This window comes from Epinephelus lanceolatus, chromosome 18 (assembly GCF_041903045.1).
Source record: "Epinephelus lanceolatus isolate andai-2023 chromosome 18, ASM4190304v1, whole genome shotgun sequence".
Taxonomy (NCBI): Eukaryota; Metazoa; Chordata; class Actinopteri; order Perciformes; family Serranidae; genus Epinephelus; species Epinephelus lanceolatus.
The window spans coordinates 13,221,959-13,248,862 of NC_135751.1; the positions used below are offsets into that span (position 1 = coordinate 13,221,959).

Sequence of the window (26,904 nt, forward strand, 5' to 3'; positions counted from 1 at the left end):
ATCAGTCCATTATTCCTTTGCTGCTCATGCCCGCTGTGTAATGAATTATCCTAGCCAGGCTCTCACCAGTTTTCTCCTTCTGTCTGCTTTCAGCTGTACAAGAGGAGCAGCAGGACAACATCTTGGAGGCGTTTAAGCGATCGTGAGTGTCAGTGTCGGCGAGGGTCTACTCAACATGTCACCCGTCACACTGTCTCCCATATGCTCCTCTGTAGATCGCTGCCTCTGGGCATCTGTCAGTCTCAACGAGCGTCTCTGCCTGTGTGTCTGTCTATCCCTCAGTTGTAGCCGACTTTGTACAAGTCAGTTTGTCTGCTTTCTCTGTCTTTCTGTCACATCTCAATACGTCTGCTGCCTTGGTGTTTTGCTTCACCTGGAGTCCCTTATGGTTAAGCATCTTATGTATTTCGTCACATGTCTCAGGTGACAGTGTCTGAAGGGACTTTTCCTTTTTTTAAATGTATCGTTTTCCCCTCAGTGTCTATTTTTGTCTCTGCTGCTGCTTGTGTGGAGTGTATCTATGTGTGTATCCCATGACTGTGTAGCTTTTTAATGAGTTTTTATAATTTCAGCTGTTCTCAGCCTGTATACTGTGTGCATCCTGTGTGATCATGAATCACTTGACACCTTGACAGACACCTCCAGACTCCACTCCAGACACAGAGTTCCCATATTTGTAACCTGTGTTTAAAAATATAATTTCCCTCCCTCACGTTAGAGCGTGAGCAAAATGGCACAGGTAAGATGAGAGACGCAACGGGAGAAAAAGCAGCATCATATTGTGGTTTAGACAGCATGTCAGCGTGCTTATTTGCAGAATGCTGATATAAAGGAGAGGAGAGGGCGAGGGTGGAGGTTGGTGTGATAAATGAAAAGTGAAAAGTTGGTTAAAACTCAAATATGTTGCTGGAGAGATAATAGATGAGTGTGTTAAACACCTTGTTATGCCAAGGTCATTCAGCTCAACCTCCAAAAGGTAAGTATGGAGAATCCTGTCTCCTATGGGACACTCATCTGTGTGTTTCTCTTCACATGTATTACAGTAGCAAATACATGTGGTCTGACTCCACTGGACTCTTTTGGATATTCACTCCTGTTCACCCCTCATGTCTCTGGAGGATCTTTTAATGTGCGTTTCATGTCTGAAATAGCCCAAGCTACCCATCATATGCCCCGGGCATATCAGGCTATTTTCTCTTCTTCATGTTGTCACTTTGCTGACTGGATGGCCAGCTGAAAAGCCTTCAAAGGGACACGGAAAATATTCTGTGGAATACACACTGTACACTTGCACTGCAGTCTGTGAGAGTCACTTACAGTGTGTGTGGAACAGTGTTTCTTGCTTGCATATTATGCCACAGTATATTTACTCTTGAGGCATACAAGCATGTCAGCAAACTTACAGTATTTATACTGTATGTCATGACAATGCTACACACAGATGAATTCCAAAGTAAAGAAAACATCCAGTAGTGATCATGTGGTGGTCTAAATGTAGCTAAAACAACCCCAAATTGCAAATCAATCAAATTCATTTGTCACTAAATTACATGTAAGTTTGTTTTAGTGTGCACCATGATCATGATCATGGAAATAGATGAAGAATAGAACAGGCATTCCTATTCAAATCAACATAGCAGCAGTAAGAGCAGCAGCCTTTTCTTTATGTGTACCGTTGTCATTACAACCGGTAGAGACTTCTGTGCTACTTCTGGGTTAAAGCTCTGCTGACGTAAATGAGGATAATATGATGTGTACAAATGTTATTGTACTGAATAGATCAAATTCTGATAGTCAAATGAGTCATTTTGCAGGAGCTGTAATGCTTAACAAAACTTACACACATCTCTTTTACAATGTGAGTCTTTGGGAAAAAGTCTTTTTGGGCCCAATGGCATCACATGTCAGATTTGGACACTGTTTGGCCACCCCCAAAATTGGCCTCAAAGCCTGGCGGACTTCCTGGCTGTAGTGGGCTAATTTCCATATAAACAAACCAACTTGCGTTAAGTCAGGAGCTCCCTTAGGTGAGGTTTTGCTATAATGACTAAATGAGCAGTGGAGTGTCCTGTCATCAGACAAGTTGATCACAGCTTTGGACGGAGGGTATGCAGGCTGAACAGAAATATTCCTGCACCCCTTTTTAATTATTAAACAGAAAAATACAATCTTCTGAATTCAAGTTTCTCTCTTCCACCAAACTAAGACTAACGTTTGCTTAATTGCCCTGTTAATCATTGTCAAACATGCTTCATCTAAACTCGACAGAATGAAAATAAAACTCACCAACACTGTCTGAAAAATTAACACTATCAGAGCAAATCATAGCTGCAAATGCTCCATGCTAATGAGCGAAACTGTATATAACACACATGGACATTCTTCTGAATCATGGCGTGTTTGTCTATCATTGTGCATCAGTATGAGTTTGTGTCACTGACACTCTGAGAAAAACAAGGTTTTCATTTCAGTTTTTGTTTTCTGTGTGAGCGTCAAGCTCCTGCTGCAGCAGCTTGGAAAAAGCTCAATTTTTCACACTACAATAACATAGACTAATATGAGAGATGAGCATTTCATGTTTTGCTCTCTATGCACATGCTTGCACCATGTAAGAGAGCTCATTATAGTATTCCCCTGGTCCCCATTTTCATGTGAACTCTAGTCCAATATCGTATACCACTAACAGCATTGGAAAATCTGTTTTTTACATCAATGAAATTCTAAAAAAGACTTTAAACAAACCATGTGTAAAAACATCCTGCAGCACCCTCCTTCCATCATTTGGTGTCTGATAGTTTCATCTGGTGAGTACTCAGGGATCTCTCAAAAATGCTCAAGTAGGTTGAAATCTGGCCGTGGAACACATCTAACATCGTTTTTATGCTCACCCGACCATTTGATGTTCACGTGTGCCCTGGGAACGGGGTCATTATCACCCTGGGAGAATTGACTTGCTTACAGGACGGCAAGGACAACATGGATGGATGTTATCCTTGGATGAACCGTTCATCCATAGGACGAACATGATCACTCGGAATGGCTTTGAATTTATTGGCATTTATCTTGCTCTCCAAGGGGTTCAATGAGCCTCAACAATGGCAGGGAAACACACTCTACGCTGTAAAGGAGCTGCCAAAACTGTTCACAGTGGAAAACAACAAGCACTCGAGCCTGTAGACATTTATTGGCGTGTGCCACACACAACACTTGTCACCTTGTTGAGCACAAGAGGGTGACTGATGACTCGAGACCATGTGAATTTTTCTCATCACTTGTGAAATGTGCATGTTAGGGGTAATAAAGGGTTTATGTGGTGAAACACGGCCATATTTTCCCCCCTTGTGAAGTCCTTAACATATTAATCTGCATGAAATAGCCTTTTTTGATTTGAATCTTGAGTGTATCCTGATGAATTCATCTCAGACTTCAACCTAAGATCACCTTTAGCCACATCTGGGCTAACAACACCTCAGCCATGCTCCGGAACTTGCACAATCAGATTATTCACTTGTACTTCTGCGATATATAGCAGAGGTGTGGACTCGAATCACATGACTTGGACTCAAATTTTGATTTACAAATTTTAAGACTTTAGACTCAACTTGACAAAATCAAAAAAGACTTGAAACACGACTTGGACTTTAACATTAGTGACTCATGAATTCACTTGTACCTGAGCCTTTTGATTTAAAAATACTTGATACCTCCCCCCAAGCCCAAAGATTGTTATTCAAAAAGAGTGTCACAAATCAATAATTTCCCTTCATTTCCTGAATCAGATTACCTTAACTCTATTCATTACCAGCAAGAACCATGAAGAGCTAATGTTAACTAACTAACTTGTTACTGAGTGCCAGTTGGAAAAAAAATGACACTAAAGACAATTTCGTTAGCATACAAAAACTATGCGGTGGCCAACAAAAAACAAGTTGCTGTATGAAAAACATGCAGATTGAAAATTACAGGCATAGACGCAATGACTTCGACATTTGAAGGTGCACAAAGAGCGGTAAGTTAAGGCTCAACTAATGTTAGCTTTACAGCTAAGTATTTACTTTTAGCAAACTAGTTTTAACAAGTAAACACAAGTTTTAAAAATATTGGTACATTTACTTTCACTACTCTGTTATTAAAGTGCCATTACTTTTGGTGAAGAGTGTATTATGACTTGCTTAGGACTAGAAACTCCAGGTTTAGAACTTTGGACTTGACTTGGGACTTGTAAGTCTTGACTTGGAACCTGAGTGTAAAGACTTGAGACTCACTTGGTCCCACCTCTGATTTACAGTATACAATATTTGTGTTTGAAAAGTATGTATTTTGCTTCTTGCTCATTTTTGTCACGTCTGCTGCTTACATGTGCTTGTCTGTTGTCATTTCTGTCTGTCACTCGAATTTAGGGCATGATGGTAGCTTGTAGTCCTCATCAAACGCTCCACTCTGTGTTCTCACTCATCCTATTTTTGCATCGAACACAGGATGAAAAAAAAGGGTAAGCTTTAACTACAGCCACTAATTCATTAGAACTCCGCCGTGTGCTTTTGTATTCGCTCATGTTGTCTTTGTTGGGTTTATAATTGTCTTGTAATTTCGCCCTGTATTTATAGCTCTGTGTAATGTGGAATAAAAGGGGATGTTTTATTATGAAGCTACATTTTCTAATGCTGTTTTTTTCACCAGTGTTGCACAGATTTAGAAACATAACAACATTATTCCCCCTGAGCCTCTTTTCTTTTAACTCCAGTGGAGATGCAGATGAGGATGCTGGTGATCTCGACTTCAGTGCCCTGCTCAAGAAAAGGTAAGATCATCTACGTCACCCACAGACATGCATGATACAGTAATAACCTAAATTTGAATCTCTTAAATTTGGTTGTCTCTCTGGTTTTATCTCAATCACACATGTCAAGGGAGAGGAAACAAAAGGAGACTGTGGTAGAAGAAGTGGATGTATGGGAAATCTTAAAGAATGCCAAGCCCTGTGACTATGAGAAGATTGCCTTCGAGTATGGCATCACAGACCTGAGGGGCATGCTGAAGAGGTTGAAGAAGATGAAGAAGGTGGAGCCCAAGAAGAGTGACGGTGAGAAGTGAGGAAAGAGACAGGAGAGGTGTTACGAGGCAAAAGAAGACTGTGCACAAGGAGTGAGGCGGCAGGCAGGAAACCAGAGCTCTTTAATGCAGTGGGCTGTAAATACCAGCAGCATTTAAAGGCCTTCGGAGGGGGGGAGTTATATTGCAGGGACAACAGGTGGAACGTGTATTAGCATATGCTTGCTGTTGGTTGGCACTTATGGATTATTTGGCTATTAAAGCAGTGGTTGAACTATACTAACTGGATACTTTCCACTCAGCTTTCCTGAGGAAGCTTGACTCAGCCTACTCAGTGGACAAGGGCAAGAGGATCCAGCTCACAGTGGAGGTGGCTGACCCCGACGCTCAAGTCAAGTGGCTCAAAAATGGACAGGAAATCAAACCATCAGCCAAGTGAGCAACTTACCACCACCACTTATGTGGTGCACTGAGCAGTAAATGTGTTGGTGTAAGTGTGATGTTGAGGGAGTATAGTAATGTACGCCTCATTGCAGTTGGATGTTACTGCAGTTTAAACAAAGTGACTGTTGTTGTAAAAAGTTGTGAACAGTTAAACTGCACCATTCTAAATCTGATGACCTTGACAGCCATTGGGCCCTGGCAGGTCCTAGCTGCTCAATGAAGCCATGCAAAAAGTGCATTTTCATGATTGATATAGGTTTACCACTCACTGCCACCTTGGTCGTTACTGCAGCCAGAAAAAACTAATATAGGCACGGAGCAGGGAGACTGGATGAAGCTGAGATATATTAAGCAGGTAGACACCTCCATAACTGAAGGCGATGCACTGAGAGTCCTATTAATCAAATAACATGCTCTCAAACTAACCTCTCTGTAAGCCTCAGTGTCAACCCTAACTTAAATTAACTGATAAGAGATCAAAAACTTCCAGCGCACACTAGAATATCAGGATTGACACAAAGTTTATTCAAAAATGTTTAACAACAAAAGGAGCGCTCCTTTTGTTGTTAAACATTTTTGAATAAACTTTGTGTCAATCCTGATATTCTAGTGTGCGCTGGAAGTTTTGAACTCTTGACTGTGATTTATCCTGTACCAGCTGGCACCTAGAAGAAGCACTGCGCCGCTGTGCACAGGGATTTACTATTTTTTTTTAAGTTAACTGATGTTTTGTCACCTTGGGGGCAACGCAACCTTAAGTTGTTATGGTGAACATGTTAGCGAACAGCTGCCAATATACATATCTGGACATGAAGCTACATTAGCAGTTATTAGGAGTCATGTTTACGGCAAGCGGCAACCTCCAGAAAAAAAAGAAGCCAACGCAGAAGTGTGAAAAAAAAAACTGCAGTTCCTCAAATGGCCACTTGAGGCTGACTCAAAACAGTCAATCACCATAGACTCCAATGTTAAATTGCCCAATTTTACAGGAAAAATAAACATGATTGCAGCCTGGTACAAAAAAAAGTTTTGGTCTCTATAGCTAATTTCAACATTCATGACAACTGTGCGGGGTAGGAATTTTTATATAACTCATCTGTTTGCATTTTATTAATAGTTAAAGATACACATAATTTAGGGTGGGCCACTTTAAGTGACAGCCTATTTGCAGACAATGTTCTTGGCTTCTCTGTCAGACCAAGGACCCAACAATACCAGAGTGAGGACACTTCCACTGACTCTTGTGGTATGTTGAAGTTAAGCCTCACGCGCCCTCTAGTGGGGCATGAGGGCATTACCTTTCCGACCAGAAAACCCGTTCACTTACAGTATGTCTGACACGGACTTGCTTGTAAGTTGATGAAAACTGCCTTGTTTTTACTTTTAGGTGTCTTGGTCATATTAAGTCATGCTTATAATTTGTTTATTTCAAAATCTAGAGAGTAACATTATGGTAGACAACTGTTTGTTTGTTTTTTTTACCTGTAAACGGGTCATATTACGCTGCTATATATATATATGTATATATATATATACATATATTATATTACGGTAGATTATGGTAGATTATGCTTTTAGGTTTGCTTGACTTTGGAAACGCACACGAATTCCTGGTCGGCAGCAATGCAGAAATACTGAAGTTCAGTCAGTTCTTGGTTGGATATGCAACACGCTATCCCGCCACTAGAGGGCATGTGACCAACTTTCCACTTGGCCAATGTGTGTCACTACTCTGGTATTGTAGGGTCCAAGTCAGATCCCTCGCTCCTCCACAGCTCCACCCTCTTGTTCAAATATGATCACTTCCAGCTCCAAAAATCCAAGATGGCCATGTCCAAAATGCCAAGCTTGAGGATTCAAAATGGGAGTCCACAAACCAATGGGTGACATTATGGTGGCTACATCCCTTTCTATATAGCCCACGTGAAGCCCAATATTAACTCTCCTTTGAGATCTGTTTTTGGTTTCCACCAACCCTTAGAGGAAATATCCAAATAGTATTAAAAGTATACTATACAGGATTTCCCTAAAAAACAAAGTGTAGACTCACACAAAAGTAATCCCTCTCTATCATTACTTATGACCCATTACAAGTGTGTGGTGGTGTATTTCTCTGCAGAGACTCTGCCCTCTGCTTGGATTTTCTTATTTTGTTCTTGTTTACTATGTTCAGGATGTTCCTGAGCAAAGCACGCAGGTAAGGTCGGGACTCTATAAAAAGGTAGCGACCAGGTACAAGACCATACGCAGCATGCAAGAGGAGCAAGAGGAAGCTACAAAAATTATGGACACAGTGTAGAAAAACACAAAGCTTTCACCTTTGCTGGCGAAACTGTGGCCAACAATTCATGCATTGTGTACCTTTAAGAGCAACTTGTAAATAGTTGGACTAACTGGCATATTAAGTGGCTTATGAGCAGAGTTGGGTATAACGCGTTACTTTGTAACGAGTAGAGTACTTTGATTACTTTTTGCAGTAACGAGTAACCTAACGCGTTAGTTTGCTGTTTGAGTAATCAAATACTTAAGTACATTTTCAAACAAGACATCAGTTACTTATGTTACTTTTAGAACGCTGGTCCTTCAGCTCCGAAACAGCAACGGCTGTCGTTTGGTTCTAATAACGGAGATAACGTTAAACCTATCAGTCTGAAAGAAGACACGGAGCTTGTGGCTAGCTACGTGGTCGGAGAAATGCTGCCGTTGTCTGCGGTGGAGTTTAATAGGTGGAGTAGGACTCGCTGACAGACACATTTCAGACTCAGGCATTATGCCTGGTACACGCTACACGCTGGTACTCACCAATTATCCCCGGTCGTCTTTCACGGCGTGTGTGATGTCATCGGGTTATTCTTGTCCTATTTTTTATCACTTTCACTATTATTTGAGTCACCGTGTCTATTCATGTGCCAGCCGACATGTTGTTGTAACTTAGTCACCTAAAAGCGTCAGCAGATGGCAGGAGCTACATTTTAAGCACTAAATGTAAACTGTCAAGCTACTGTATCTTCCACAGGAAGTTCTGACAAATGTTTCAGAATAAAAGCTTATTTAGAAAATGGAGGGATTCTCTCAGCCGAGGTTATATGGGGCTTTTAATTTAAAACAAGTGTTGAGTTTGAAATGACGGTGCGATATGTTAACTTTACAAAGACAACGGAGCGGATAAAAAGTAAATATATAAACACACAGAGGGATTAATAAATAACAGACCGTCTATAATGTAGTTTGTTTCAAATGAAGCTGGGAGCCTCTGCAGTTGTGGTGAGTAAAAGCTCCGCCGCTATTTGTTAATGTTATTACTTTATGTCCGACCATGAGGATGTACCATTGTTTGCTAGCTTGATGCTAATGACAGTAACGTTAACTCAGCGGGTTGACAAAGTGCCTCTGCTGTTTCACACCATCATTTCCCCCTTTTACTCTGTGTGGTAACACCCCTAGAGGAAATATTAAAAACGCTGGGGTATTGTTGTCATACAGTTGTCTACAGCAGCAGATCGTTGTGTGTTTCTACTGGTCAAAGTGACGGCTGTGATGGGAGAATTGGATCTCAGTGAAGGGCAAGTGGTCCATAACTTTAATTTTGGAGACAAAAAATGTAGGCTTAGCGCCCCGTGGTCCATTGCCCAATAGGAAATGTAGAATACTCAAAAGTACTTTAAAAGTGCTTGAGTTACTTTTCTCAGGGAGTAACGTTGGAAGTACTTTTAAAGTAATTGAGTTACTTTACCTCAGGGAGTAACGCAGTAAAGTAACTGGTTACTTTTTTTAAAAAAGTATCGCAGTAACGTACTTTGATTACTTTTAAAGTAACCCTTAGCCAACACTGCTTATGAGTACACTTGAATATACTGTGCAGCTTAGTGGCTGCTCTGAAAACTTAATACACCATAACACTGGACTGGAGACCCACTGAGATGAGTCACAACAATTGTTTTAATTTAAAAATCTTTGGGAACAAACACCGACTCTCTGACTATCAGTAGATAAAAATGTTAGTTTTGAGCCTCTTTAGCCCGCTGAGCTCTCTTCAGTGTCTCTCGCTCTCCTCTTTGCTCTTTCCCCTTCCTCCTTCAAAGGCTTCTTTTGGTGTTTTATTGAAGAGGCTACAGCTGTTACAGCAAGTGGTATTTTTTCAATGGCCCCACCATCTGCCATTTTGAGGAGCCTAATGCTGTTCATTGAAAATAAGGCAGTCCTCTTCCTGTTTTGATAAAGACAGTTACTGTGTGACTTTTTTTTTTTTTTTTTTTGCCCTGAGCGGAGCCTCCCAGGAGGTTCTTCCAGGCTGCGTGACCATCGAGATCTAAGAGAATCAAATGTTTTAGGTTACAGAGTAGGAGCCATGGGGATTAGGGTTTTACAGGCAGCCTGATACAATCCAGGTCATCGTTGTTTCATTTTTAAAAAGATATAAAGCCAAACTGCTTATGAATATGGTACGGAAAATTATGTTGTATCTAATTTATCTGAAAAGCAATGTACACAGTTTATCTGTAGTATTTTACCACTCAAGGTAAAAAATTAAATATATGTCTGAAAGGAGAAAAACAGATTTGTATAATGTGCTATCTCAATGAAATAGAAAGTGTGTTAAATTTTGTTTTCTGTTGTCCTTTTTTCTAGGAACCTTACAATAATTTGTTTAATAAGATAAGAACAGATTTAAGTTTTAAGAAACCATGAGCACCGAAGTATATTTCATTGACATATACCAGCATAGTGAACAAAAGAGATTAAAATAGTAGTGACTTCATACCAAGCAGCTGTATTATTCAGTCCCAGTCCACTGATCAAAATATATTTTTTTGTTTTTTATAAATTTAATTTAGGTTGTGAATATTGTTGGGCTCACTATCCATATCTCCTCAGCTTCGCCTCCAACTTGAAGGTTTAGGAGAGCAGATTTGCCAAAAAATAAAAACAGTAGCAAAAAAGGTTGTAAAACATTGCACACACTTCCTGAAAATTCCTGTGCAGATAATCCAAGTGTCTTGTATCCATTTGTGAGCTCAAGGAAATGCAGGCACGACTATTTTTGCTAAACTTTTGCTAAACAAAGAACGTGGACTATCCTCCTGTGAAGGATTGTGTTGTGCACATGCAAATGCACGCCCAAGCGTAATTCCATGAGCCCACAAATGGTCACAAAACACTTGGATAATGCTCTCCTTGGTGCCATGCTGCGGCCCAAAATTTTGAATTCCCATCGGTCTAAAAAATGTCCCAGTGGACCGAAAGCTATTTTCTCAAACAGCCTGTTATCCCAAAAACAAATGCCCATTGCTCCGCAGTCCTGCGACTTTTATGCTACCAAATGTAGGCGTTTTAATCCAAAATATGATCTTCTCCTAACCATAACCATTAGGGATGCACCGAATATTCGGTAACCGAATATTTTCGGCCGAATATTGCAAAAAAACACACCTTCGGTATTCGGTGGAATAAGTTAAAAGCAAGGCCGAATAATAGCAGCGCGGTTTTGATAACGCAATCAAACAGCGTGCTGTGACGGACGGAGTAAAATGTCAGCAGTGTGGCGATCCGTCCGTAACCGCACTCGCATTTGCGACTAAAAATAGTTTGGAGCGAGCAAAATAGGCTTAAATCATTCAGCACGCTGTGCGAGCAGCCTACAGATTTCAACCACCAGCAGAAACGAAAGGCGAATTCCACCGATTGTGGGTTGAACGGGGGTCACAGACACAGACAGTAATGTAGCTATTCCTGTCAAATACGGCGGCCATCGGCTTACCGGCGAGGAGAAGTCGGCTCCAATAATATCCTCTTCTTGGCGTCATGACTGCCCAAAAGTACCTGAACAGCCGAGCCAGCCGAACACAGGTATGTGACTTGTCAGAGGAGAAACGAGCCGTTCACGGCCCACAAACCTCACCGCACTTAAGGGACTGTTCTTTACTTATGAAGGGACTTGTCAGGGGAGGAGGGTGGCTGGTTGATTCTTATTTTATTTATTTATTTTATTTTGATCCCCCTATGTTAATCACTGATTGATGCTGTTTGTGAAGTATGAATAAGTCAATAAGTAATTTATTCCATTGAAATATCATTGATGTATTATAGAAAAGTGATTTATCTTTTTATAAATGACAAAAGGCACATCTGCGTCATTTTCGCTGTGGTATCGTGATACTACTCAGAACCATGATATTTTCATTGCTATCGTACAGTGGGATCCAATTTTGGTACCGTGACAACACTAATCTGGAGGGGGTTCATCTGCAAAAACTAATGAAAAACTAAACAACGATATTTGGTATTCGGTACTCGGTATTCGGCCAAGCGTTTAATATTATTCAGCTTCGGCTTCGGCCATAAATTCTCATTTCGGTGCATCCCTAATAACCATGTGGTTTTGTGTCTAAACCTAACTACACATTCACCACAGTGTTGGTGACAAATGTTAACATATATGTGGTTTACATTAACATTCAGTGCAAACATTTTTTCAGCCGATTAGGTTGTCAAATCTCAGGGAGTTTGTATTTTCAAAGAAATGGGACTTGGAAGCAAATGGTTTTGTTTTGGGACAATGGACTGTCAGAGAATTGGGCTTTCAATCCAATGGGACATGCTTTGGACTAACAGGGCTCTGGAATTTCAGGTTGTCAGAACAATGGGCATTTGCCCTTTGATTAGGGGTTTTTAACGGTACGCAAAAATCACGGTTCGGTACGGACCTCGGTACACAAGTCACGGTTCGTTTTTTTTCAGTACAGTAATGAAAAAAATAGACAACTATTAAATATCTTTTACTTATTGGTAACCTTATTAAAACATACCACCACAGCAGTTTACTCTTTTTACACAATTTTTGAATTAAACAAATATATATAAAATCCTGCTTTTTTACATTGTTTGAATGAAAATAGAAATATAAAAGTGAAAAATAAAATCCTGCTGTTTTTTAACACATTTTTTGAATGAAAAATATAAATATACATTTCTGCTTTAACAGTTTTACTCAATTAAAATAAAAAGTATAGTGCAGCTGGTCAGCTTTAAAGCCTGCTCAGATTCAGTTTTACTAGGAACTTACTTAGCTTTCCCACTTTGTTAAAGTGCAGTAAACAAAACATGCTTATATCTAAAGTGCAGCTTAAACAATTTTACTCAACTCCAATGGCGTTGGTTATTTAGCGCAACGGTCAGGGAAACGCTCTTTCTTTTTAAACGACGACGATATCGTAGTTTGCCCCAGATTGCTTTTTCTAGTCGTGCCGGTTAACGTTCATACTCGGGTGGTGTTGCTTTAGATGCGTTAGCATGTTAGCCGTGTTTCCAAGTACATACCCGACCGCTGTTCTGCAGTATCGGCACACTGCTTTTGTCTTGTCCACTTGTTTATTTCCATCTTCGTATTTTACCCTGAAACCAAAGTGTTCCCAAATGGAGGACTTCAGGTTCGTCAGGCTCACTTGCCATGTTGTCAAAATGTGAGAATGCGCTGCACAAAGTGAAAGCGTAGATTTACGGTCGGACTCGGTCCGTCACTCAATTATGTCTGTCTAGGAACTAGATATTTTAAATGGTTCAGCTCGCAAAACGAAATTAAAATAAAACAAAATAAAATAAAATAATATCCTGCGCCCAATAATTCGGTACAGGGTCGTGCCGAACCGAAAGTCGCGTACCGAACGGTTCAACACAAATACATGTACCGTTATGGCCCTACCTTTGATATCTCTGGGACCATAGAGAGCCAAGGGAGGTGAGCTTGTTTTTCAGGGAACTATTCCTTTAGTACAATTTTATATCATACACTCGATATGTTTTACTGCCTCACATGCCTCATCTGCTGCTGCTGAAATTAGACTTACTGTGAATGGCAGTCCCCACCATGAGTTGTCTGATGATGTGAACACTTGTAACCATGGGAATATTTCCCATCACTGCCTTCCATGCGTGTGATGATGAGTCGGTGGCATTACTGTAGTCCTTTGATGTCTGTCACCATGTTGGTACAGCAACCCAAATGTGTGTGTGTGCGTGTGTGTGTGTGTGTGTGTGAGAGAGAGTGAGTGTGTGTGTGTGGGAGTGTATACTTGTGCTGAAGGTCTGTATAAGAATGTCACTCTGTTGTCTTCAGGCCTCTGCATTTGACTGAGGCCAGATTTGCTCAAAGCAGGTATTCATTATTCTCTCTCTCTGTTCCTCTGTGTCTGTGTCTCTCTCCCCTCGTTTGTTCTCTGTCCTCATCATATAATCTTCCCCCATCATCCCTGTGCATCCAGGTATGTGTTTGAGAGCGTGGGCAACAAGCGGACACTCACTATCAACAAGTGCAACCTGTCTGATGACGCAGCGTACGAGTGCGTGGTCGGGGAGGAGAAGTGCTTCACGGAGGTTTTTGTCAAAGGTATATGAGTCACTGTCTTTGGAGGAATCCTTCTTTCAGCAGGGAGAGCTTTTTCTGCTCGGTTTAGCAAATGCTGTCATTTGAACGTTGAGAGGCTTGACAGCTCTGTTCCCTTCTTGTGTCTGTGTTTGTCTTCTGTTTATTTCAATGCTTTTATGCCTCACAGTAGCATGCGGCTCTCTGTTGTCGGCTCACTCATTTTTAATGGGTACGTGTCGAGTGAAATTCTCATGTTTTGTTTATTGTCATGTATCACTGTTGTCGTGCTGTACATATTAATGTGCTGTCATATTTGTTAGAGTTTGACTGATATGTGAGAATTTGAAGGTCACTTTGATTCAGTGGCGGAGCAGGGGGAGCATCTTCTCATGGAGCCCTGAATCTTTTAGGTTTTTAAAATACCCTCAATTTCTTGTCGTTTCCCCTCAGTCTCTCTGACTGGACCAGCAATCAATGTTGCAAAAGTTCTATTACTTCTTCTGTTAGTAACGATGTTCATGCCAAATGCCTACCCAACCTGTGTTATGTAACTTTAAAATAGTAAGAGCAGACAATTTTTGCCTCATTTTAGGTGGCAGCAATGAAAATTAGTCATCCTCAATGTTTGTTGTGCTGCGGTTTCAGAGTGATGACGACAGTTGGAGAACAGTTAGATTCAAAATAGGTTGTTGGCGCTACAGGAGGTTTTCTTCCCTTGGCAACTATCATGTTTTTCCAAATGATATACAGATTTTTAGCTACTCTATTATCTGACTGGCTTAAAAAATAGTGCATATAACTGCCATAAATGGGGAAAAAATCTTCCAGGGGGTACATCATAGATTTTAATAACAACTAGATAATGATGGCAAAATGGTACCTATTCATGCCAGTGGAGTTGCTCACCTGGCACATACACCAAAAAAGGTTTTAGCTTCCGGGTTTACTCAAGCAGTATGCCACCCACTGAATATGAGCAGTAGTGTTTCTCCTGCTAGCCCCACCCTCAAGTTCCCACTCAGCTCATAGACTTTACATTGTGATGACATCAGGAATTTTTGGGCTGCAGGAGAGTTTTTTGCTGCAGTATCGTGAGTGGCCACTAGGGAAAGTTGGCTATAAGGCTAACTGGCATTTCTGGGGGTGTGGGGAGCATGCCCTAGACTCTCGGTTTGGGCTGAGCCCTGGATGTTTTACGTTTACCCCTGCTTTGGTTGCTGTTCAACTGGCATATTAATTATTTAGTGGTAATATTCAGATAATCTAAAGGATTAATTTTTTCGTATTGTTGAGTTTTATTTGGCTGAAAATGGTAATATGGAGTATTTCATGAATCCAGTGATGGAATGTATCTAAGTGCATTTACATTAAGTACTGTAGTACAAGTTTGAGGTGGTTGTACTTTAATTAAGTACGTGCATGTACTTTTACTCCACTAGATTTTGGACTTTTTACTTCATGTTATTTGTTTTAAAGTGTTTATGACATTGCAGATTTACATTATTTTTATAGACCCTTTTAGGGCCAACGTCATAATGACGACTGTTACGACTGTTACGACTTGCCACCCAGGGATGTAGGCTACATTGGAGTCTTAAAATGTCGCCTTGTTGTGTTATTGGGAGCCAGGATAGAAGGAGTCATGGCTCAAAACTTTAATTTTATCATATACCAGCCGCCACTGCCCATCAACAAAAACATAGACAACTATGGTTATTTGCAGTGAGATGAAAGGACTGGACGGAGGCGATCATCAAAAACAAAACTTCATATGAGGTTAGGGAAAAGGTAGTTCCTGTTGTAGGGATGAATAATGTTATGTGTGTATTAAGGGTTATCATGTCCACCTCATCAGAAACTGGGGAGGTATTTAGAGTGATATTGGATTTCTCTGTAATGCTAACTTTTCAGCACATTAGCTAACGTTGGGTTCGATAGCAAACCAAACTGAAGGAAACTGTTCAAGTGTCATCCTCCTTTGTTAGATTGCCATAGTAATCAACCACAAAGCCGACCATCCCACCTTCATCCTGCCAAATCATCCATCTACTGAGTGAGGGCATACGGGTTGGACAGTCTGGTCCTGTTGGTCAGTGTTTGCTTTTTTGAGTAACACGCATGGTCCCGGAGAGTGAGGGACCTGACATGGTGCGTTCATAAATTCAGTCTGATGCTCTACACAAAAATGAGAACCCTGTAGGTCGAAGAAATGGAGTGTTATATTTCTTCATGAATTAACAAACTGTTAAGTTAATCTCACATTCACTCCGCTTGGCGCTCTGCTGCTCGGTCTCCCCAGACTAAGTGCAGAGAGAATGCTCCGCCACTCAGAGTGCGGCACTCTGGATAACCAGTATTTTCTGATAGCATTACGAATTTACAAATGGTCCAGTTTGTACGCTGCTCTCCGGCACTCAGAATGAGTATTTCTGAATGCGCCACTTGCATTATCTTTCTCAACTATCTAAAACAAGTCAACAGAACTCCCTAGCTAGCAAGAGCTAATGTCTGTGGAGAATTGTTTTGCCTCCAGCTAAGCCCCGCCCACCAACAAAGGTAATTCTGTTTACTAGCAGTAAAAGGGTCTATATATTAGGCTACTCAGCAGTATTTAAAGTAATTACAATTATCTCTACCTTTACCTGCAACATTAAATGATGAACATATTAATGCAATAATTATAATCCAATAATATAATACTTATTTTTCTGAAATGGTGATTTTTTCCACTTAAACAACACTGTACTACTATGAGTTTTTGGGATCTAAAAAGACAAGAATTATATAATATAATATTATATTATCAGTCTAACTCTGGCGCTTATATCTTAATGGTCTCTTCTGAGTCCTTTTTGTGAGCATGAGAGGTTTTAATAGATGTAATTGGGTCTACTGCTTCTATATTAATCCCATGCTTTACTCTGTGTGCTCGCTGCTGCCCATACTGCTTTTATATTTTCAGAGGCCATACAAGAGGGTAAGCTCTTCATCACAGACACTGCTCCCATGCCACCTACAGTGTGTGCATCTGTGTTAATGTGCAGGGGGTTTTATGGACACAAACACTTTGTGTCCATAAAAGTATCATTCACGTTGCTGTTTGCAAACATCTGCATCAGTGGCTTTTGTTGTTGATTCATCTTGACATTGTTGAAGACAGTGGCGAGTTCAGCAGATGACAACTAGTCAAACTAGAAGGCACAGCACTTAAAAAATGACATAAAGTATGTAAGCAAAAGCTTTTGCTTTTGTTGTGTTGTGGTATAAAGTGAATGGCACCAAATTCGACACTCACAAAGCTCTGGTTGCAACCAGATGTAGATTAATGTAAAAATGAGGTTTGTACACTTGTAGTTACTTGATTTTTTGTCACTATAAATAATTAATTTGATTGACTTTTCATCAATTTCAAGTAGTTATGAAGATAGTCATTTTTAGGACATACAGTAATCAGTAGTTCAGTGTCTAAGTTTCAGTGCACATTGCTGGAAAAGTGAAAATACATGGGTAAATACCTCTACACGTGGAGACACAGAGAGATGATCATGATAACAGAAATGAAGTAAAAACGACTCAATGAAAAATAGTCAGAAATAAATGAATAAATTGCAGAAATAAAAATAAAATGAATAAAACGGAGAGGTGGCTGTATGCACAATTATATCATTTGTTTTATGATGGAGTTTTTTCTAGTTATGTCTCCTCTATTTATCCCTGGAAGAAAAGTTTTTAGGTGGAACAACCACAAATCACACTGAAGATATGGAGCTCATTTCATCAAACTTCTGCGAGGCCCGCAGTCACATTGTACACGTCTGTGCGGTGCTGTGACTGTGGTTCAGAGAGTTTTTGGGCTCTCGGGCCGAGGTTGAAGAGAATTGAGACGTCCGGAGGGGGACTGGATGCTGACGATGACAAATAGCTGAGGCTAGCAGAGCATCAAGCATCACACCATGCGGTTACACAATGTGACTCCCACCACCTCGGGAGAGTTGAGGTACCTTCCACCTCTACAGGACGGGTGTGGTTGGTGGCACTGAGAAGGATTTCAGGAGTGTATTGTGCTAAAAAAGAGCATGCATATGCTCTGTGTGTTAGGCTTTTCTACTTAATGAGAACACCAATACACATGCCACCAACCAGCCGTTACCAGAGGAGGGAGGAGAACAAAAATACCTGAAGTACAGCTAGTGTTGTAATAAAAATAATCACATTTATGTTCTCATTGATGTTGATGTTCAGTGAATTCCATGTTCCATTTTTGTCAGACAAAACTCCTCACACATGTAAAACAAACACTGTGTATATATGTATATATATACACATATATATATACTTTAGTGAGAAATCAAGACTTTGCATGTGCCAGAATTTAGTTATCATATTTGTTGCTGAGTCATGCCCTGTTCTCAAAGAAAGACTTGCTCACTCTACTCAAGTCCTAATACCTTCCAGCTCTGTTCATCCACCGCACGTCTTTTATCCTCCTCTCATCTTCCTGGTCAGCATTACTGTGATGATTTAGTCAGTTCGTTAATGACTCAACATCACCCTGCTTTTTCAACATTTTGCTCAAAGCTGTACGATTGTCTTTAGAGCCTCCGATCACCATCACCAAGCTGCTGGATGACGTTCACACCGTGGTGGGCGAGAAGGTGGAGTTTGAGGTGGAAGTATCCGAGGAAGGAGCCAACGTCAAATGGTGAGCCAGTATATCAGTTAATAGGAAATGCATTATCGTTTAATAATCTGTGGGGTCAGATAAATACCCAGATTACAACTATGTCTTTATAAAGGCGGAAACACAGTCAGTTTAAATACTGATGTTGGAGTGTTACAGTCTTCTGCCACTGATGGACATTTAACTTTTTCTTGTAATACTCTTTCATTCTGCAGTTGCTGTGAATGCAGCACCTAACATCCTAAAATATATCTGAGGAAATGAACCGTCTGCACCATTTTAAAAATGTGTCAAAGCCTTGTGATCCCTGAAGGCTCTAGCCACATAGAACATTGCAGACACGTCAATCAGCTCTTCCTCCCTTTTCTGTGTGTTAAAGTGTCACTGACGCATGTGTGTTTGTGTTTGTTTCCTCAGGATGAAAGATGGAGTCGAGCTGAACAGAGACACGGCAGGTTCAAAGTACAGGTTTAAAAAGGATGGGAAGAGGCACATTTTGATCATAAATGAAGCTACTCTGGAGGATATTGGGACGTATTACGCATTCACCAATGGTGGAGAGTCGAAGGCAGAGCTGGAGGTTGAAGGTACCGTTTTCTCTTATAAAGTCATTTAAATACAATGCTCTGACACATCTACAGTTCAGTCTACCAGCAGCAGGAGCAGTAACATGATCAGCTGGTGTATAAAGTTTATTAACAAGTATTTCAGACATGGCTGTGCAATTACAAACTTAAGAAAATTTACACATCAGCACATGTTGATGTTTTCCATCCTGACAAGCATGGCAAGCAATAAATTAGCCATTACTCATATCATAATTAATATTACTTCATTAATCTCTTGTATTAGTAGTTCATCACACTATTCGTCATGCTAATTTTCTCTTACACCTCCAAAATTGATGGTTGGGTCCTGTCTTACCCCTCAGACATCAGGCTGGCTCAGTCGCTGCATACTTGCAAGCCAGACGGGTCTCCAAAATTGATTAGAGTGTGAGAAAATGCGTGTCCTTCCTCCTCAGTGGACAGTGAGAGTGAAAGTGCACCAGGTGATCAGTATGAACAGTGATGCAACCTAGACTGCTTAACAGACTGCCTGAATTAGGGTGCATCCTGAGATGATGCAGGAACACCTCATTATTGTTGTGTGCCAGAGTGTGTGATGTTATAGCTGACATCCACAGGAGTCACACAAACATAATTAAAAGTGGAATCACCAAACCTTTTTTTTCTTTCTCTAGCCACCTGTAGCTAAGACACAATTATCATTTTTCAATTTGTTATATTAACTATAATATAAAAGTAATTTCAAAAGAATATTTCAACATTTTGGGTAAAACGCTAATTTGGTTTCTTGCCAAGATTTTAGTGAGAAGACCACCTTCATGTTTCAATAAATATTAAACTACAACCAGGAGCAGGTTAGCTTAGCTTAGCTTAGCTTAGCACAAAGACTGGAAGCAGGAGGGAACAGTTAGATAACTCCAGAAAGTTACTGGCCAAAAATTATTCCAGCATGAGTTGAGTTTCACTTCAGTTTTTGTACTAATTAAACGGAATAGATGTAACATGTTAATTAGTGAGCTTTAAAAATGCTGCTAGGAGGATTTTGTTACCTTGGAACAGATCCTGGCTGTTTCATCGTTTCCACTCTTTGTGCTAAGCTAAACTAAGCCACATATTTACTGTACAGACGTGAGTGTGGTATCGATCATCTCTTCTAAAACCTCATTTCCACTGTATGGTACTGGCACAGCTTGACTTGACCTGCTTGGAACTGTTCTTTTTTGGTTTTCTTCTGAAAAAAAGTTGTGGATAGTGCCTGGTACCTTTTCTTTGGTGTGAGGTGCTGAGCCGATACTAGAAATTAGAGTAAGACATGGCCGACCACTAGTTGGTCAGAGAGAGTTGTCACTAGCACGACAAAGGACATCTGGCATAAACATGCATTTTTAAATAGCCAAGCTACCGTCAATCACAACTGCATTTTTTTTTTATCAACTCAACTAAAAATGGCAGCCTGCTCCTAACAGCCCAAAATCTTTTTTTTTTTTTTCCTACGGTTTTTCAACTTTTTTCTTTTTAATTTTTGTTTTTTTTCACTTGTGTTTTTTTATGCGCATATTAAATATGTGCACATAAATAGGTGGATGGAAAAGCACCTACTGATGGGGTTCTATCTGCAGTGGAAAATGGAATTGAGAAAAACATCCGGTACCAAAAGTGAGGTGATTAGAGTCGAGCTGCAGTGGAAAAAAGAGAGAAAATTTCTGAAAATGTAAAAGTATTCCTTTTTGTTCAAAAAGAGGAAATAACTGTTTAAAACTTTGACTTGAATGTCATACTCAAAATGTCATCTGTGTAAGTACAATACTGTTCCTCTAGCTTTATGAGTTTTGTAATGTAATAACATGACTGCAATGCATTTCTAACCTATCGTTACACATTGCCAGGCTAGGATGGTGTGTCTGTGTTAACATACAGTATATCTGTACACTACAATTTGTACTGATCTATGTTGCTGTCTTTGCTTCAGATAAAGAACTGGAGGTCCTGCAGAGCATAGCTGACCTGACAGTGAAGGCTGCTGAACAGGCTGTGTTCAAGTGTGAAGTGTCTGATGAAAAAGTGACAGGGAAATGGTTCAAGGATGGCGTGGAGGTCCAGCCCAGTGATCGCATCAAAATGACGCACATTGGAAGGTATTATATCTGACTGCTGTGGATCTACGTCTGAATGTCAAAAAAAAAGCAGTTATTAGGAGCTTTCTGTCTGAACCGTCATGTGCAGTTACACACACACACACACACACACACACACACACACACACACAAAATCATACAGCTATCACAATAAGCACTGTCTGCTACATGTCTTGGCAAACTATTACCAAAGGGTTTTCTTACTTATTTGACCCATTTTTTGGATAGGCTGCAATCTGTAAAGCTCTAACCGCTAAACACACACACTCGCACACATCACACACACACCCCTAGGGTCTGGGGTTTCTCTCAGTAATCCCTCCATCAGAGCCGCCTATGGCAGGAGATATGCCAAGGCAACAGCGGTCACACAAGGTGAAAGCCATTTAGTATGTTTCTCACTCTGCGATATTGCCTCATGGAGTATGTTGCTAGGGCAACTGTCTTGTGCATAATTGTGGGTCACAACGAGTGTTGTCTCCTTGGTAACATCTGGTAACATGTCCCCAGGACCCACAAGCTGACGATTGATGACGTGAAGCCTTCGGACGCTGGAGATTACTCCTTTGTCCCTGATGGCTACGCATTTTCTCTCTCTGCAAAACTCAACTTCTTGGGTGAGAGCAGCACGCAAAAATAAAATATCAAGCATTTGATGAGCTAATCATATTTGAATAAGACTGATTCATATTTATTTTACTCCTCTAGAAATCAAGATTGACTATGTTCCCAGACAAGGTAAGTATCATTTTATGGAAAAAATATGTCTGCTGTTGTTGTTTGCCGCCTTTTGTATTCCTCATCTTGCATGACAGTATGTATGCTAGAGCTATGTAAGGGTGCTGACGTATAGATCCATTATTGGTCTAAAGTCGGATATACAGTAAGCAGGACAACTAGTACCGGTATGATGGAGGTTACTTTTCTTTTTACTCCGAACTTTTACACTCCAAATCCTGCATGCAAAATGCTTAACCCCGCTGACTAGGCTCAGGGAGAATAGTTTAAAAAATTGTTTTGAATTACAAGTTGCAGTATTAAAAGTAAAGCAGTGTTACTTTGAAAAAAGTAAAGTGCTGGTGCAGGAAAATGCTCACAGGTGCTCATAGGCACTGTGGTATTCACACAAACAGTAGCTTTCCTGTTGAATGTGTGAAAACCAAAATCTTGCTGACACATCTCAGTATCCAACCAATGTGCTCCCATATGGTAGTCTTCATTTTTTCAGTATGGTAAGCCAAGTGTTTTGTTTCAGTTGCAGACTTTTTTAATATGTTTTAAAGAGTATTTTAACACTAGAATTTCAGCTGCTTACATGTTGCTTTAAACTTCTTTCCTTCTTAAACTTGAGTGTTCTGATCATGAAATGCCCCTCTTTGAAAGAAAAAGACAAAATATCAAATTGAAAAATTGGAAGGTCACAACATACGGAGCTAGAACAGCAACAGTTTCAGCGCTGGAAATAGAGTTTGGCATTGAAAAAGGAAACATTTGCACCAAAGAAACTGAAAAATAAAACACCATCATTAAAAAATATTTTATTTTGAATTTTTTTGGATTTTGGGTAGGTTTTTAAGACAGTCTTCTGATTTCTTTCTTCATGTCACTCCTTTTTCAGCTCCAGTTCTAACGTTTTTACATTCAAAGTACATTTCTGTCAGCATTTTAGTGTAGAGGGGAGTTTTAGGGAAGGCAAGACAGAGGGAAGGAGGGGAATCTTACTATACAATGCCGAAAACTCTGTCTGTGTGTGTGTGTGTGTGTGTGTGTGTGTCTGTTTCTCCTCTCTGACTTGGTCAATCCATGTGAAACTTAATATAACGGGAGGATGCGAATGAAGCAATATTACATCAATTGGCCAAAGGGGGGCGCTATAGCAACCGATTGAAATTGCAAACTCTGAATGGGCATATCTCATGCCCCATATGTCATAGAGACATGAAACTTTGCACAGAGATGCCTCTCCCCATGACGAACAAATTTGCCTCAAGAACCCATGACTTCCGGTTATATAGATTTTCCGGCATTTTGAATTTTTTGAAAAAAATCGATCTCTTCCTAGGAAGTTTGACCGATCTGCATGAAACTCGGTGAACATAATCTAGGGACCAATATCTAAAGTTCCCTCTTGGCAAAAGTTAAGGAAAAACTACTAAAAACATACTAAAACTGAGCTTCTATAAGGCAATGACTTTAACTATCTGCCTTTCAATGTGCTACCTCAACTACTAATGTACAGTTTTAGCCCAGTAACTATCCCACTATTGGCAATGTTACTACTGTACTTTAAATAAAGCAATTGAACTATCAAATTCACAAAAACTCTGTCTGAATACATTGCTCTTCTTAATGGGTTCACTTGATATTTAATCTGCAATTTCCTGTGACCTGTATCCCAAACATACACCATGTGAAACTGTACGTGGGCAACTGTGCACTCAATGGGTATGGACTAGTTTGTATATAATCTGCATACTAAGGAGAGAACGTCACTCTTCTGGATCCACAGATCGCTCCAAAGCCTCTGGCATGACCGCACATTTAGCATATGATACCCGGCATTGTTTTAATTTGCTGAAAATATGTACAGTCTTAATGCTTTTATGAATGTTCAAATATGAGGAAATTGTCCATTTGAGTTGACTTTCCCGTAACAGTGATGTGGAGTGAAGTACTTCATATAGTCATAGGAACATTGTGAAAAGAAATCCATTGTGCTTCTCAGCAAACCAAAAATGAAAATGTTTTTTATCATATTATTTATACATATAAAGCAAACCTTATTTAATATATGATGTGAAATATAGTGTTTTGTTTTTATTTGGTATAAGAGTATGAGAAGGAATTGCTGAAAAATTAGTCTTTAGTTGTCTATTTTGGCCACTCCAGGCACCGATACTGTAACTGCATTAATAGGTGTGTAGGCATAGATTCATAGGTATGGATTTCAGGGGAGACACAGGGGACACATCTCCCTTAATATTTAAAGCATGTGCATTTGTCCCCAGCCAATGAATACATGACCGTTGAGAGGACTTTTATTTTGATATAATGAAATATATTGGTGTCTTCCCTCATGTATTTTGCTTCTCACCTGAATGACCTCTTTCTTCTGTCTTCTCCTCCGATGCTGAAAGACCCACCCAAAATACACCTGGACACCAGTAGCAGCGGCAACAAGAACTACATCACTGTGGTGGCAGGAAACAAACTCCGACTTGATGTTGAGATCACAGGAGAGCCGGCCCCCACTGTGTGCTGGATGAAAGGAGACCAAGTGAGGAAGAATAGAGAGGGTTCTCACCATTCACCTCATACACACTCAAACACACGTCAGATACTCTCCACCTTTGTGCGTCAATCAGAGTATCCAGCCGTTAGTCACTGAACAGCACAAAAGAAGAATGAAACGTGAACTAGAGTGGGAAGGTTGAATCACCTGTCACTGTGGCAGCTGTGCCGTCGTCATGCGACAGCGTTCTCTTCAACAGTCTCCTTTTGTTCTGTCCGTCTCTCTTGCTCTGTCCTGCCCTGTGTGGTAGGAGGTGACTGAGGGCGAGGGAAGGGTCCGCGTGGAGATGAAGAAGACCCTGAGCAGCTTTGTAATTGAGGGGGCGGAGAGAGAGGATGAGGGCCGCTACTCCATCACCGTGACTAACCCTGCTGGAGAGGACAAGGCTGAACTCTTTGTCAAGATTGTGGGTCAGTGGCTTTTTCTCACTTTTGCCTTTTACATCTCTCATTTACCTTTTTATGGTTGCTTTTATTCTATTTTCCCTGGCAGGCTGAGTGAGGGCTATCAGGCCCTGCTACTGAACTGCTAATTGTCACTGTTGGCTTCATCTCTTCAAACCATATATCATCTGAAATCTAGGTCCGTCTTCCTCAATGCTTTTTATCTTTTAGCAAGTTTACTAGTATTTGCGTATCCAAACATGTTGTAAATGTACTGAATATTCATTTTTTTAAAATTCATTTATATTTCAATAAATTTAAAAAAAACTTCCAGAGCCTCCAAACTTGAGCTAGATGATCTGTCACCATCTGCTTCTGTAGTTTGTAAAAGTTAGGTTATCGTGGTTCATTAATGCAGTTAAAAGTGAGAATGCTGTGTAATCATATCAGCATAAGTTTGATACCAATAAAGGCAGACAGGATGTTAACTTTGAAGGCTTTCAGGCAAGTTTCAAGGCTCTACTCCAAGTTAGATTCTCAGACAACTAAATGAATAGACAACATGTTTCACTCAGAATAATACAGTATGCTTTGAAAAACTATGCCTCAGAATGCAATCAGCAGTATTAACGAAAAGTATGCAAGACTTGCCATGTAATCATTATACCATCATTTTGGCACCAGTATAAGCAGACAAGATATCCACTCGGATGGATTCAAGTCCAGCCAAGACCATAATGAAATGGATAGGAACCAATAGCTGGAATGTTGTGAACACATATTAAGATATCTAAAACAATGCAGCATGTTTGAAAAAACTCTGCTGTGGGCTTGGCGATATGGAAAAGAAATCAAATCTCACAATATTTTTGACCAAATATTGTAGGGTTGACTATTGTGGGTAAAGGAAAATAATAGAACAGCTAGAACAGTCTGGTAAGTTCAGAAAATTGCATCACTTTACCAGGAAAAGACAACAGTATTATTCATTCATTTTCCATAACTGCTCATCCTGGTGGGGGTCACAGGGGGGCTGGAGCCTATCCCAGCTGACATTGGGCGAAAGGTGGGTTACACCCTGGACAGGTCACCAGACTATCGCAGACAACCATTCACGCACACCTTCACACCTATGGGCAGTTCAGAGTCACCAATTAACCTATCCTTCATGTCTTTGGACTGTGGGAGGAAGCCGGAGTATCCAGAGAAAACCCACGCTGACACGGGGAGAACATGCTGCAAACTCTGCACAGAAGGGCTAGAAGGGTTCAAACCCCTCACCCTAGATTCGAACCAGGGACCTTCTTGCTGTGGGGCAACAATGCTAACCACTGCACCATTGTGCCGCCACAATTGTATTACAACAACGGTATTACGATATCCAAAAATTAAGACAGAATCTCGTCTCATATCACAATATTGATATAATACTGATATACTGTCAAACCCTATGTGCAGTAAGGTTTGCAGTTGTGTTAAAGTACACATGGTTTGTTGTACTTTGCTAAATCTCTGCTGCGGCAAAATTACTTATGTGATATCTTAGAATTACATGGCAGGGAAGTGGATATGACCAGTGACATGAAAGACAACTAAAACAAAGCAAAGCTAAAAATATAAGGTTTGAATTATGTCTGAATACAGTACTTCCCTGCCTCATAAACCCACTTCTGTCACACTCATGCCTCCTCTCCTTCCTCCCTTTGTCTCATATTTCCCCTCTTTCCATTTCTAACTGTAACCTGTCTCTCCAGATGTGCCCAACCCTCCTGAGAATGTCAAGTGCACATCAGTTGGCGAGGACTGTGGCACAATCACATGGGACCCTCCTTCATTTGACGGCGGCGTTCCCATTAAAGGTAGCCCTGAAACACACAGCAGCTAATGTTCACATCTGATGTCTCCCTCCCCGGAGAAAACAGCAGTTTAGAATCCACTCTGTTTATCACATTGCAATGTTTTTGAACTGTTTTTTAAAGGAACACT

General features: G+C 40.4%; 1 protein-coding gene across 4 annotated transcripts in view; it reads left to right on the plus strand.

Annotated features, from left to right (window-relative positions):
- Window positions 1-26,904, plus strand: part of mybpc2a (myosin binding protein Ca) — a 77,822-nt gene that overhangs the window by 36,702 nt on the left and 14,216 nt on the right. For all 4 annotated transcript variants that reach the window (XM_078161461.1, XM_078161464.1, XM_078161462.1 and 1 more), the window contains 13 exons: window positions 94-142; window positions 4,745-4,801; window positions 4,911-5,083; window positions 5,355-5,487; window positions 13,755-13,879; window positions 18,455-18,560; window positions 18,957-19,126; window positions 21,078-21,243; window positions 21,754-21,860; window positions 21,952-21,981; window positions 24,381-24,520; window positions 24,786-24,945; window positions 26,673-26,777. In XM_078161461.1, the coding sequence (XP_078017587.1) occupies window positions 94-142; window positions 4,745-4,801; window positions 4,911-5,083; window positions 5,355-5,487; window positions 13,755-13,879; window positions 18,455-18,560; window positions 18,957-19,126; window positions 21,078-21,243; window positions 21,754-21,860; window positions 21,952-21,981; window positions 24,381-24,520; window positions 24,786-24,945; window positions 26,673-26,777 (1,521 nt within the window). The remainder of the gene's footprint in view (window positions 1-93; window positions 143-4,744; window positions 4,802-4,910; window positions 5,084-5,354; window positions 5,488-13,754; window positions 13,880-18,454; window positions 18,561-18,956; window positions 19,127-21,077; window positions 21,244-21,753; window positions 21,861-21,951; window positions 21,982-24,380; window positions 24,521-24,785; window positions 24,946-26,672; window positions 26,778-26,904) is intronic.